The sequence below is a fragment of the Manis pentadactyla genome, chromosome 3 (genome assembly GCF_030020395.1).
Source record: "Manis pentadactyla isolate mManPen7 chromosome 3, mManPen7.hap1, whole genome shotgun sequence".
NCBI lineage: Eukaryota > Metazoa > Chordata > Mammalia > Pholidota > Manidae > Manis > Manis pentadactyla.
Window position 1 is genome coordinate 189,010,058 of NC_080021.1, and position 14,106 is coordinate 189,024,163.

Here is a 14,106-nt window from a genome sequence, read left to right on the forward strand (position 1 = left end):
CCAGTCCCTGTGCTGGTGACCTGGGTGCCCAGCTGAACAAAGCCACACTTCCCACCATCAAGGAGCTCACAGAGAAAAATAGAGACAGATGCATAACCAAGTCATTATACCACAACATGTGTGACAGGTGTCAAAATCCAAACATACTGGGGCATGCCCAAAGAGGGAGAGTTTGACCTCTCAGGCAGATAAGGGAAGACTTCCCAGAAGAGGAGGCATTTAAGCTGAGAGGGGGAGGAGAGCCAGCTTTTCCAAGCTGATGGCATGAGCTTATTCAAGGGAACTGGAGATTTGGTGGGAGTCCTCTAATGCTGAGGGCAGGGAAGACCAAGGGAGAGAGGAGGGGAAGGGGCTGCATTGTGTAGGGTGGGCCCTGAACTGCCAGGCCAGGGAAAATGCACTTGATCTTACCCTGTATGAAGGGAACCATTGAAATGGGTCTTTGAGCAGCCAAATGACCCGGTTTGTGCAGACATACAGCAGGAGCACCCTGCAGGGGAGGACTGTTTGGAGCCTCGGACTTGTCCAGAAGGGTAGCACCATGTAACCCTGCATCCCCACTCCCCAGGCCAGGCTCAGCAGAGAAGGAATCAAGGAACCAAATGCCAAGAGGCATTTGGGCAGAAAGGCAAAGGGTCATGAGTGCACCGGCTCCAGCATCCTCCTGAGCGGACTCCATCTGTCCCACCAAGCCGCTGTTCTCACCACCACTCTGGGAGGGAAGAGGCTGGATGGGCAGCCCAGCCCTGGGTGGAGTGCCAAGTCTGCCGGCTCTCTTCCGGGGTGATTCTGAGGAGACGAGCCCAGAAAGGAAGGACACACGCAAGCCTATTCATGTGTAGAAGCACAAAGAGCGTGAGACTGAGAGAGACGCGCACTCCCGGGCCTCGAGACAGAGAAAGAGACCCAAAACAAGCCCTAAGGAAAGAGGCCCGAGGAGTGCTGGGCCACCCGAGTGTACCTCTGGGGTACAAGTGTCTTCCAGCTCCCGGCGTATCGCCTCCCCCTGCCCTGGGCTCTAAGCAACCAGCCAGCAGGCTGGGGTCGTTGGGGGACTTACCTGAGGCACCCCACTAAGCTCTAACCACCCCCTTCCCCACCCCAGAGTCAGGACTGAGCTGGGGGAAGAGACGCTCTAATGGCAGCAGAGCCGGCAGGAAGCGGCGTCAGGGATCTTAACCAACGGCCTGGGCTCCTGGCCAAGCCTGGTCTGCGGAAGGGGGCAAGACTCTGTCTCTTCCCGTGCCTCAGGTAGTTGAACTAGAATCCAGTCTAATGCATTTACCGGCTGAGGGGGAAGGGGGAGTAATCATAGGCCTTTTTCAGACTGTCTAGCAACCCAAGAACTCTCCCCCGAAATCAACATCCATAATCTTCCGTGCAAATTCTGGTCTTTTCGGAGTCCCAGAGCCGAGCGCAGAGCTCAGAAAACCCCGACGCCCGACGATCAGAGGGCTGCTCCTGCGCCCTGGTCCCGAACTAGCGTACGTGCGCCTGCCGCGGACTGGGAGGACCCGGGGTCCGGCTTTCGCCACCTCCGCCCGGGACCACGGCTTTCCCAGGGAAGTCCAGAGGCCATCCCCGAGATCTCTACCGCCCGCGTCCCGGCTGGGTCCAAGGGACGAGGATCGTGCCTTGCTCTCCTCGGGCCTCGACTCGGGAACGCCTGCTCCGCGCGGGAGAAAGCGTGGAGGCGCTAACCTGGGGGCGGAGGCAAGATCCAGGCCTGGGCTTAGGTTCGGCTCCGTCCCTTACTCGCTGTGGCGCGGTGGAAAAGTCCGCGCCCATTCGGGTCCGACTGGCCCTTTCGCCGCCTCTGCGGAGCTCCTGGGTGTCCGAGCTTGCTCCTGAGCTCCCCGCTCCGAGGACTCGCGGGCAGAATTGGGACCGGGCTCCGGATCTGGGACTGGGAGCCGAGAAAAATGCGAGGTGCTTGTTCGAAGCGCGTCAGGAGGCTGATGGCGAAGTGCAAGCCAAGCGGGGTGGCAGGAAGCACAAGGCTCCTTTGTCTGGGCCCCTGGTCCTCCGTCTGTTCTCCGGGGTAATGATAATTCTCTGTTCACGGGATTAGAAAGCACTAGAAGCGGGGTTGCCGCGACCGAGCTCCGAGCCGCCCTGGGAGCCGAAAGAGGCCACACTCGCGCGGACCTCGAAGACTGGAAACCCCTGGCAGGCACAGAAAACATTTTACTAACTCAATCGCTACTTCTCGGAAGGGGGCATCTCATCTCTGCCCACGAGTGAGAACAACTTGAATTTTCCCCAGAGGTTTCTTTTTTATCCACGCCCAAGTTTCGCCCCGAAACCTCTTTAAAAGGGGAAGAAAATGATCACGGTCCTTGGATTGGCGATGCGCCCCCACTCCATCCTCTTGACTGCCTGGAAGAGGGACGGACAGGTAGAGGATTCCCCCACTTCATAGATGGGAAAACCGAGGTCTAAAAAGGGTAGCGGATGGCTCAAGGCCGCCGGGCCTGTAATGGGCTACGTGTAATCGGAGGTCTTCCTCTGCGCGGCGCTGTTGTGTCCATTGGCTGGGCTGTAACACGGGACCCCCTTTGTGGCAGTCTTGCGCTTATGCTCTCTGATCCTGACGGGCTGCCCCAGAGTAACCAGAGGTCACTGTGTTCACGCTATCCTGAAAATCTTGGGTCTGATTTGCAAGCATCAGGGCCTGGAGTTTCCGTTATAGCTCCTTAAGGAGAGTGGATCAGACCAGACCATTAAGCACAATCAAGGCACTGAGAATTCAGAAAAAGACAGAGAGGTGGTTGGGCAGGAGATAAGGAGCCCCAAGGCCTGATAGTCGCTTTCAGTGCAGAACCTCTTCTGCAAGACTTGAATTTTAAGCAAGTCTCATCAGCAATCTGGACCTAGTTTCCTTCCATGAATTTCCAAGATTTCCTTAAGAAGAAGAGCCGGTTGGTTACCTCCGCAGCTGCATGAAGGGATTCCTGAGAAGAGGAATATGAAGGAATTTTCCATGACTGTGTGGATGCCCTTCTTTATATTTACAAACCCTCCGAAGGCACTTCAAAGCTCAGGGAAGTAGTTGTTGGGAAAGAGTTGTCAGCATCTTCCATAGATCATTAGCATTCCCCACCTCCCGCCCCAGATTACACATAAAATAACCTTGGAGGGGGTCAGGTTTTTCCAAAGGATGCCAGGGATACATGCAGGGCTGAAGGTAGGCACAAAGTGGATGAAAAATCCCTCAGCACCCACCCACATCAACACCAACCCACCCCTGCTGGACTAGGAAAATGATTTCCAAGGGGCTGTAACCTACTCAATAGGTTTCAAATGGTTTTCAAATAGGATGGATTACAAACCTTAAGGAGCAGGATATGAAAGGAGAGGGGAAGACTTGACCAGAGACTGAGAGAAAATGCCGAGACACTGAAGGGATCTTTATGCATATAGTTTTGATCCATAGGCATACTGTCCCAGTTCACACATCAAATCGCTTAATTCAAATTTTGCATTGTGGATTCATAGAATGTTCAAAGGAACAAAATTTTGAAATGTATTATTTGAATAAAACATAGAATAGAATCCTTAGAAACCTTTGTTCATGAACATTTTAGAATCACGATGGTAGGGATTCTAATCTCGGCATGCTCACGCTTCGTATAGTGCACAGGTGTAGTTTGGTAGCAGGAAATTTTGAGAAAGAGGAATTGGAATCATAGAAGAATGGGTCCACGGATACAAAACATATGAGGACCAAGAAATCCTGCAACAAGGAGGCTTCTAACCATAGTCTTGGAGCTTAAAAGTAGAGAATATTAAAGTCATGGAACCAATCATTAAACATACCATCACAAATAAGAATTATTAGAATTATATTCTTTGCATTACAGAATAGTGGATCCAGTACTAACTCTTTGTAATTTAGGAAGAATAAAGTTGTGAATTTATAGGACCCAAATATTCCAATTAGACATTCCTAGGCAAAAATTCAAATTATGTAATATTTATCGTAGAGATGCAAAAGTATCTAAAAACTAAATAAGCAGTAGCTCCCAGCAGCTCCCAGCAGCAGCATATTTTCATGCACAAAATCTTAGTCCTAGCATCTTAAAATATGAGAAATACGCTTTTATACTTTTACCAGAGGCTTAAAGTCAGAGGAATATAATCACAGTAAAAGAATTTAGATTTCTGGCCATGGAATCTTAGAATTACAGAATATCACTCTCTGATGTGGAATCATGTTAGAATAGTGGTCCAGAATTTAAAATGTAGAAATCTGAGTCTTAGAATCTTGGAAATAGAGAAACACAAAATCCAGTATTAAAAGATTGTTATGACGTGATCCGGTTAAAACAAAATTTTAAAAAACCGTTTTTCCTGCTTTGACAAAACGTAACAGGATGAAACCTGGATTTCCGTATCTTCGTAAGAGGGAAGCAGGTTGTTCTGCAGGATGAAACCTGGATTCCGTATCTCCGTTACTTTGTAAGAAGGAAGCAGGGAATTTTGTTGAGCGAGTGAAAAAGCCTCTCTCCAGACGTTCGAGCTGAGGAAAGTGGTCATGCAAACCGGGCAACTGCTTCCACACCCGGATCGGCAGAGCAAGGATCTGGGCTCTTTGCTTTCTTCCTAGGGCAGCTGCCCAGTGCTTGGCCCCAGCTTACCACCACCAAGAATGCAACTAAAAACCCAGAAGGAGGAGCCGACAGCGCTCTCGCGGCTCGTTCCGCCCTGCCTGCAACCACAGTCCCGCGGAAAGCTGCGTCCCGGCTGGAGCCTCTGCAGTTGGCACCAAGGCCCGGAATCCTACGGACAGAAGGGCCTTCCCAGATCCGCACGTTCCCTCCGGCCCCCAATTCACAGAGGTGAAAATTGAAGCCCTGCGACGAAGAAGGGACAGGCCCAGGGTCTCCCCGCAGAAGACCTTAAAGCGAACTCAGGCCAGCGGGGATGCCGCAGCAAGAAGTCTCAGGCCAGAGTGTCGCCCCGGGGGCTGGCAGGAAACGAGCTCAGAAACCGGACACCCTCGAAGCAAAAGGGTCCCATCTGCCCGCCCCTTCCCTAAAAGACGCGTCACCAGGAGCACCCCCCGCCGCCAGCCCCGGACGCCACCTTTCGCAGCCCTCAACAGCCCAGGGGGTCTCGGGAGCCACCTGGAGCCCTCTCTGGCCTAGGAGAACTAGAGGAGGAGGTTACCGCAGGAGGGCAGAAAGCCCGGCCTTCAGCCTCTAGGCCGCGCGCCACGCTCCGTCATACAGAGAGGGGTCCCGAGTCACCCAAAGACAGATGACTGGAGTTGTGGGGGGGGGGGACGTTCTCTAAATATCGGTAACTAAAGGATTCCAGATGCAAATCCTCCGTACAGTCAAGGAACCTGAGCCCCAGAGAAGGATAGTGGCTACCTCCAGCACATAGCGGCGAAGCGCAGTCCTAACAGGTACCCAGGTGTGAGGCTCCTCCGTTGAGCGACGAAGTCGCCGTGGGGCCAGGGCATGTCACGTTCCCGATGGGGCCTAGGAATCCTTGACTGAAAGATGAGGGGCTGGATGGGGCATGTGCAGGGCAGCCTTGACTCGGGTTTGAAAGTCATCCTTTAAATCCCTGGTAGCCAGTCACGTGGAACGTCTTCTCCCTTCCCCGTCCCCCAACTCACTAGAACCAAGCGCCCCCTCCGCCAATTCTCACCCTCTCCGGACATAAAAGTGGGGCGAGACGTTCGAGTAGCAGCCCTCTGTAGAGGGTGGAAGTGCTGAATTCTGGCGCCGAGGTCGCCCAAAACGGTCCCGGGCTTCTCCCGGCCTCAGTCTCCCCATAGGCGGGAAGAGGACGCCGGTCAAGGGGCTCTCCAAGCCCTCCCCTCTCTGACATTGCGGGGCGCCCGTTGCGCCGTCACAGCTGCTCCTACCTGGGGAGGTGCGCCAGGGCTCGAGGGGCGGGCAGTCGGGGGGCGGGCGGGGAACGGGCACCGCCCCGAGCGCCCAGGCGCCTTTAAGGAGGAGAAACCGGCGGAGGGAGGAGCCGGTCCGGGTGTGTGCAGGGAAGCGCCTCGCTTGCGGTCTTGGAGGCTGGGGGCCAACGCTGCGGAGATGAAGTCGCGGGCTGCCCCGCTTGGCTCGCGCTGCGACCTCGCCGCTGGCGCCTTGCCTCCTTGCCCTCCCAAGCTTCAGCGCCTAGGCGGCCCCCACCAGGGTGCCCCACTCCGGCACTAAGTGCCCTCGCCGCAGGCCTTCGGGCCCGCAGCCTCCTCTGTGCGCACGACCTCGACGGTTGGTCTCAGAGCAGCGAGAAGCCCAGACCAACTGCAAGCGTCCCAATCCCAGAACCGCTTCCAGACCCCTTGACCGCCTTGCACCAGCGCACAAAGGACCATTCGGCCCGCGACTGGGGCCCAGTTCCAGTCCCAGCGCCGCTGTTGGCACCTGGCCTCGAGTTCCAGAACACGAGCAGAGCCGTCGATGGGCGGGACACGCCTGAGCCTCTGTCCGCGCTGAGCCAGCTCAGAAACCGCGGGCGCCAAGCCTCCAGCGCGCCCCTGCCGGGAAGGACCAGCTCGCGAGCACCCCCTGAGCTCTCCAGATAGGAGCCCAGCATCCATTCCCGTGAACCCTGCTTCCCGAGCCCCGCAGCTCCCATCCGCCCCGCCCCTCGACAGCAGCGGGCGGGCAGGGAAGCCCGGGGACGCGGGACGGCTGCGCCATGACGGCCGAGAGCGGGCCGCCGCCGCCGCCGCCGCCACAGCCGGAGGCGCTGGCGGCCGTGAAGGAGGAGCGCGGTGAGGCGGGAACCGGGGTCCCAGCGGAGGCCGCCGGCCGAGGCGCGGGCGGGCGGCGGCGCAAGCGCCCCCTGCAGCGCGGAAAGCCGCCCTACAGCTACATTGCGCTCATTGCTATGGCCATAGCGCACGCGCCAGAGCGCCGCCTCACGCTGGGCGGCATCTACAAGTTCATCACCGAAAGATTTCCCTTCTACCGCGACAACCCCAAAAAGTGGCAAAACAGCATCCGCCACAACCTCACGCTCAATGACTGCTTCCTCAAGATCCCACGCGAGGCCGGCCGCCCGGGCAAGGGCAACTATTGGGCGCTCGACCCCAACGCCGAGGACATGTTCGAGAGCGGCAGCTTCCTGCGCCGCCGCAAGCGCTTCAAACGCTCGGACCTCTCCACTTACCCGGCCTACATGCACGACGCGGCCGCGGCGGCTGCCGCTGCCGCCGCCGCCGCCGCTGCCGCCATCTTCCCGGGCGCTGTGCCCGCTGCGCGCCCGCCTTACCCGGGCGCCGTCTATGCAGGCTATGCCCCGCCGTCGCTCGCCGCGCCGCCTCCGGTCTACTACCCCGCCGCATCGCCAGGCCCATGCCGCGTCTTCGGTTTGGTGCCGGAGCGGCCGCTCAGCCCAGAACTAGGTCCCGCAACGTCGGGGCCCGCGGGTTCCTGCGCCTTTGCTTCCGCTGGCGCCTCCGCCACTACCACCGGCTACCAGCCTGCCGCCTGCGCGGGGGCGCGACCTGCCAACCCCTCCGCTTATGCGGCCGCCTATGCGGGCCCCGACGGCGCTTATCCGCAAGGGGCTGGCAGCGCCCTCTTTGCTGCTGCTAGCCGATTAGCTGGGCCTGCCTCGTCCCCCACGGGTGGCAGCAGTGGCGGCGTCGAGGCCGCAGTGGACTTCTATGGACGCACATCACCCGGTCAGTTCGGACCGCTGGGGCCCTGCTACAATCCTGGTGGGCAGCTCGGAGGAGGCAGTGGAGGTGCCTACCATACTCGCCATGCGGCCGCCTATTCTGGCGGGATGGATCGGTTCGTATCTGCTATGTGAGCCGAGCATACGCTCGAAAAGCAATAGATACCTCGGCTGTCCACACGAACTGAGTGTCCCTGAGACCTGAGGACAGGACTGGAGAAAAGCCTGAATTGAGAGCCACGTGGAAGGAAGTGGGCAGGAAAGGCGCAGCCGTGGGGCGCAATGCGTACACAGCCGGTTCGCTTTGTAGATGGGAAGAGGCAGCTGAGGCCGACCACTGGGACAAAGGACCCTCAAGGAGGCGAAGCTCCACAGGACATGACTTTATGAAATCTACCCGAGAGGGTCCTTGGCAATAAAGGGGGCCCAGCATAGTGCTATATCAGCGTGTAGGATACGAATCGTGGGGAGCCACATGGCTTCACTCTTCCTGTACTGAGCGAAACTCTGGCCTTTTTACACGGTTAGGCCTTTTGGACCTTTAACTATGTTACTACAGTAAGAGGCTCCCGTAGTACCTCTCTTCTCAAGGTGAGGAGGACAAGTTTGCAAAAGAAGTAACGCCTTTTTTTTTTTTTAATGGGAGAAATCTCTGCTTTGCTTACCTGGGTCTGGTTTCCCCTGCCTCTGAGACCTGCAGATCTGACTCTGGGTCTGGACTGTCTTTCACCTCCATAGTGTGACCCACTCCCATTACCCACACCTTCAGTCTCCCCTTCTGTTATACAAAAGGGCTGCAGGATTTGACACTCTTAACATATGATCTTGAAAGCCCCCATCATCTTGCATGCTGCCCTATATACTTGGCGCATCAGTGGGCCACCCAGGGCTTAACTGTATTCCAAGGAATCAGAACAGAGCAGCACATGGCAAGCAGCTAACCTAAAGTCTCTCCACTAGCTCCAGGCAGTGATTATATCATAATTTCGTGGAGCTTTTGAACACAATGTAGTGAGCATTTGGCAGTTATTACCGTGAGGTCATAAATGCGGTTTTCCAAAGAGGCAAGGAGAAAGACATTTGTCAGTTGTCCACTCTTTCTTTTCATCAAGAAGCCATGGACCCAATGGGCAAGCTTCAGTTCAAAGAGATGACAGGACTCAGAGGGGAACCCACTGGTGACAGTTTATCAGACTGACTTTTCCATCCCTGGCACCCTCTCCCATACATCAGCAACTTGCCCATGCATTAAAAGGAAAGAGAAAAATTAATTGGGGAGGTTGGTGAAGTAAACTTTAGAAAAAAACTTGATTTTTAACTTTGTTTTGTCCATTTGTTTTTAAGCAGCAAGCTGATCCAAATCAGACAAAATCCAACTACTTCCCCACATTTTTCTTGTGAAATGTTTTAGTTTTAATTCTAGAGTGAAAATTTCCAGTGTTAAATATTTCAGAGGCTCAATGTGCAGCTTTCAGATAAACCTCCATGTTCAGATGAAACCTTTAATAAAAATCTTCGAGCAAGTGAGTTCTGGCAAGAGAAATTTGGCCTCTTTCTGCGAAGTTAACTTGCTAGGGAATGATGGGGGGCTGTGTGAGAAAGAAGACTGAAAACCACTAGTAATTTTTATTTTCCATTTTGGGGATTGCACTATCCTGTTCCCATGAGTGTGATTCAGTCCAGACGGGTGTTCGTCTAAAGCAGTGCTGTCTAATAGAAATATAATGTAAGATACATGTGTAATTGAAATTTTTCTGGTAGCTACAGTAATGAAATGAAAAGAAACAGGTGAGATTAATTTTAATAATATATTGTATTTTACCCAATATACACAAACTATCATTGCAACATATAATCAGTATAAAAATTGTGATATCTTACTTTTTTTGTACTAAGTCTTAACAATTACAGCTCATCTAAATTTGGACTAACTCCACGCCAAGTGCTCAATAGCAGGGTGTGGGCTGAAGGCTGGGCCTTTCTAATTTTGGTGGTGGTAAATGACCACCTGGGTGCAGGAGGCAGCTGGAGCTCTGACCTTGCAGCCAGCGGGTCCAGATTACAGCCCATCCCCCCCATGACCTTGGAAAAGTCTAGGTGTTAGGCCTCCCTTATCTCCATACGGACTATTACAGGTATGAAATTCAAAGGTTCTCCATGTGCGGCTAGACAGTCTGGCTCTTCCAGACAGAAGTCAGAATGCCTTGCCAATTGGCAGTCGCCAGAAATGGAGAGCCGTCCACCCAGAGGTTTTGCCCTTGGCTGTCAAGAGCCAGAGAATCTGGGCCAGAGAAGGACGTCTATGTGTCCAGTTAGCGCGGGAGTTGATCCTTTCTCTGTTCTTAAATTACCAAGTGGAGCGCTTTGACAGCACCATTAACCTTAAGCCAGCCCCTTCTCCTCTAGTGTCCTCATTTGTGGATAGGAATTTGTGACCCCTACCTCATAATAGTCCTCCTGAAGTTAAACGAGACAAGAGAGGTGAAAAACACCTTGTAAGCTGTAAAGCGCTGGGTAATGGAGGGAGCAAAGGCTTTAAAATGAAAATCCCTGCCTTACCCCCAGACTCCTGGGGCGTCGCAGTAAAGCCCCAGGAACAAAAAAATAGAGGTGGAAAATGGCACGCGTCTTTGGCCCCCACCCTCCAAAACTAGGATGGCAGGTGATTTCTGTGCCCGGGGAGAGAGGATGCGGCGACGAGGGAACTGGATTCGTACAGCAGACGTCAGGGAGACGGGAGAGTGTTGGGATCAAGGCACTGAAGGCAATCAGCCCTTCTCAGCCTCCCGCCGCCAGCCAGTGCCAGCCAAAGCCCAAGCGCCCCCCCGGACCTGGCCACAATGGACGCTGTGCAGACCAGTGAGCGCCCCTCGCGCTTCACCCACGCCTGGGTCACGGGCAAAACCTCCAGTCCGCGTGACTCTCGAATTAGTAGAACATTTCACTGCCGCTGTCTTGGAACATTCCAACTCTAGCTAGGAATCTCCAAACTGTGGAACAGGACCTCCCAGTTCCCCATCTGGGGGCTCAGAGATGGGAGGTGCGTTTCTCTCTCTCTTTTTTTTTTCTTCTTCTTCTTCTTCCTATTATGAAACCCGAAAAATCGTTTGCCCTATCTGGGCCCTGCACCCCAACGTCGTGTGCAGGCGTCCTGGGGCTGTGGGTAATTAGATGCGTTCTTTCCTAATTGCCCAAGGCTCGTTAGAATTCGCCCCAGAGCTGTAACATTTATTTTCTTTCAAATTAACTTTGCTTGCAATTAAGCTTAGGAAAACAGCAACAAAAGCAGGCTTGGCCCAAGGTCGTTTACTACGAAATAGCATAGGGAACCTCCTTCCCCAAGGGAAAAGATTCCTGCGGCCAGCGCTTTGGGGAAAGTGTCCCCACTGCACAGGCAACGGGGGAGCAGGAAGCTGCTCCCAGTGGTTGTTGATCCCAGTGGTTGTTGATCCCAGTGGTTGTTGATCCCAGTGATTGTTGAAGGTGTTGGCCTTGCTCCTCAGCTCCGTGACTCGTGTGCCCCAAAGAAGGTAACCTCCTTGAAATGAATTTGGGATTTGAGCTGAACTACACCCCCACAAATGAAGCTGCTGTACGTAGTTTCCTCGGCACATTCATAAAAAATGATTTACTAAGAACTTTGTGAGAATTTTTTTTTATTACAAAATTGGTTCACATTCAATTGTAAAAAGAGAGAGAGAGAGAAAGTTAGAAAGAAAAAGAAGAAATCAGAAGAACCCAGTTTGCCCAGGGAAAGTACAGCAAACATCTCAGTGAGAATCGTTTCTAGTTTTCGTTTCTGTTTTTCCTGTGCAGGAAGCTTGAGTCTCCACTTATTCACTGAAATGCTGTAAGATCTTGAACAAGCTCCACCTGGGACTGGGTAGGCCTCAGTTTCACCATCTACAAAACTAGGTGGCAGGTCCTCTTTCACCCTCACATTCTCGAATTCTTGTTGAGGTCATTTGAATCCAGGATGCAGTTTTCCAAGAGCCAGGAGAGAAGCTCAGAGTGGGAGGCATGCCCTCTCAGCCATTTTACACAAGAGACTAAGGCCCTGAGGCCTTGCAACTCTAAGTGTGGGCCATAGACCAGCTGCATGGACGTCCCCTGGGGGCTTGCTAGAAATGCACAATCTCAGGCCCTGCCCCAGATCTACTGGATCAGAACCTGCCTTTCAACAAGACCCTCAGGTGATTCATATGCCCTGGGCAAAGGGGCAGAACTTTAGAGAAATGGAAAAAGAAAATGTGTTATGTGACTGAGATCACAGTCCCCAGAGTAACTTTGAGAGGCCTCCTGTTTCTGACTAAGAACCCCAACAAGTGATACAGTGCTACCTTGTGACTCTGGCTGCAGAGAGGAGAGAGGGCTGGGCAGCAAGGGGACACAGCTGGTGTGCAGCGCCTCACTTCCTCCCTGGGTGCACCTTCTGAGCCTTGGAATCCTAGTCCTTAGGATACATCTCACCTCATGTTCCCAGTCTATGGGTGACTCTGACAATGACATCCAGTGAGAGTTTATCTGATAGCATCTTGAAAGCTGGGGTGCCAGCTAGAGCCAGGCTAGGAACCAGGCTCCTGACTCCTAGCTGAAGCACTTTGGAAACTTGGGTTCTGGTCTCCACACCCTCCCTATGCAGCAGTCATTTGCCCAAGTATGAAGAACTTGGCTGCTGATCCCTCAGCTCCAGCCCCAAGTCTGAGGTAGTTCAGGGTTTAGGAGGAAAATGAAGCTCTCTTCTCAGGACACAATAGCCAGAAGGAAGGGGCTTCTATCTCTGAGTCTGTCTGAGCAGAGGGATGCTCTAAAGAGAGCATTTTATGTGCCCCTTGGTCAGCCCAAGACCCTGGGTGCCCTAACGAATCCTCCTCCACCCCAAATACATACACACACCTCTGAATAACTTGGTTTCTGTTCCCAAGAAATGCTGACACCTGGGTGGGGGTTGACATGACACAGTAACTGGGAAATAAAACGTCCCTGAGGAAAAACAGTTCAGACATGTAGGGGGAATGTACCAGGAAGAACGGGGCTGGAGTCCAGACTGGGCAAGCACTCCACCCAGGATCACACAGCAACTCAATGGGAGAACCGAGACTCATCTCAGCACTCACGTGAGTTCTTAATAATAGAAATAAACAGTAATACTGTGAGTGTGTGTAGAGCTTCTGTAGAGCTACAGAAGGGACACATGGCTTACCCAAGATCTCATAGCTGTGAGTGTCCAAGCTGGGCTAGAACATATGCCTCCTCTCAAGGGAAACTGCATTTGATTATTGTCTCAATAAAGGCAATGTGGAAATGGAAGTCAGTAGATGGGGTGAAGATGGGCATTGGGGGTTGGGGGTGGAGTGCAGCTTGGGGGACTTGTCTTTTATTGTATAGATGGGTAAACTGAGATCAGGACTGGTTAAATAGCTTAGAACTACCTAAACAGAAACCAGTGTGGCTAGTGCTTCCCAGCCCAAACTGAGCACCAAACTAAACAGGCTGGGAAGGAGGAGGATAGAAGGTACTTAATGAGTTTGGGTCTGGTTTCTCCAGCATCTCTCCACACTTGAGGCTGAAACTGGCCTTTGCAAAGCTAATTTCCAGAGTGGCCCTAGCTGTCTACCTCAGGGCCGAGCTCCCTGTGCCCTCTGCCAGCCCCACAATTCCTCTTCTGAGAGCTGAGCCTCAGATCCAGCTCGGCCCAGAGGGGTTAACCAGGTGCAGAAGCACGTAGTCAGGGAGGCCCAGGGATCAGCTGTCAGCCCCTCCCAGGGCAAGGAAGAAGAGATTGGGAAGCTGGAATCAGGGTGGATCTCCGCCCTGGTGTAGAGCACCAGTTTATCTTGATATCTGAGAAGCTGAAGCTTCTCCCCAAGAGAGTGGGCAGAGAACAGCCCCAGCCATGGTTTCTCAGGCATGGAGACACTCAGCAACCAGAGATAAAGTGTGAGAATCACAGCCTCATAGAGACTTAACTCTCTGCCCTACTCTCACTCCCCAGCAGCCAGCCACGGTCTCCCCACGGGCGCTTCTTTCTCCTCCCTCCATCCACTGCCAGTTTCGCTTCCTGAAGCTGAGCTCCATTCCTCTGGGAGCAGGCTCCCTGCTGTCTGCAGCAGGAAGCCCAAATTACTCCTCACCTGGTACTTAGGACCCTCTATGATTCCTATGCCAACCCTCTTCCCAGCCTCATCTCCCATAGCTGCTCTTCCTGCACCATTAGGCTCTAAGCTGCTTTTCTCCAGACGGCCCTATGTGTTCTTGTCACCATGAACTGCTCTGTCCATTACCTTTCCAGGAACCACCTAACCTCATTCTATCTGGGTACCTCCAAGGCCAACCCAGTCGGAGCTTCTATCATCTCTCTCCTGGATCACAGCACCAACATGCTAACAGGGCTCCCTCCACTGCTCCCCCCAGTTGTTCCACACAGCAGCCAGTGTGTGACCCAGC

The 14,106-nt window shown here is 53.6% G+C and overlaps 1 protein-coding gene across 1 annotated transcript; it reads left to right on the forward strand.

Moving 5' to 3' along the window:
• The first annotated feature begins 5,442 nt into the window (after nt 1–5,442).
• On the forward strand, nt 5,443–9,537 carry FOXE1 (forkhead box E1). Its single transcript, XM_036888542.2, has one exon. The coding sequence runs from the start codon at nt 6,673–6,675 to the stop codon at nt 7,792–7,794; it is 1,122 nt and encodes a 373-aa protein (XP_036744437.2). The 5' UTR covers nt 5,443–6,672; the 3' UTR covers nt 7,795–9,537.
• Nucleotides 9,538–14,106: the final 4,569 nt, after the last annotated feature.

Excerpts from the sequence above, each read along its gene's own strand:
- FOXE1 (XM_036888542.2), top strand. The coding sequence starts at position 6,673 with ATGACGGCCGAGAGCGGGCCGCCGCCGCCGCCGCCGCCACAGCCGGAG.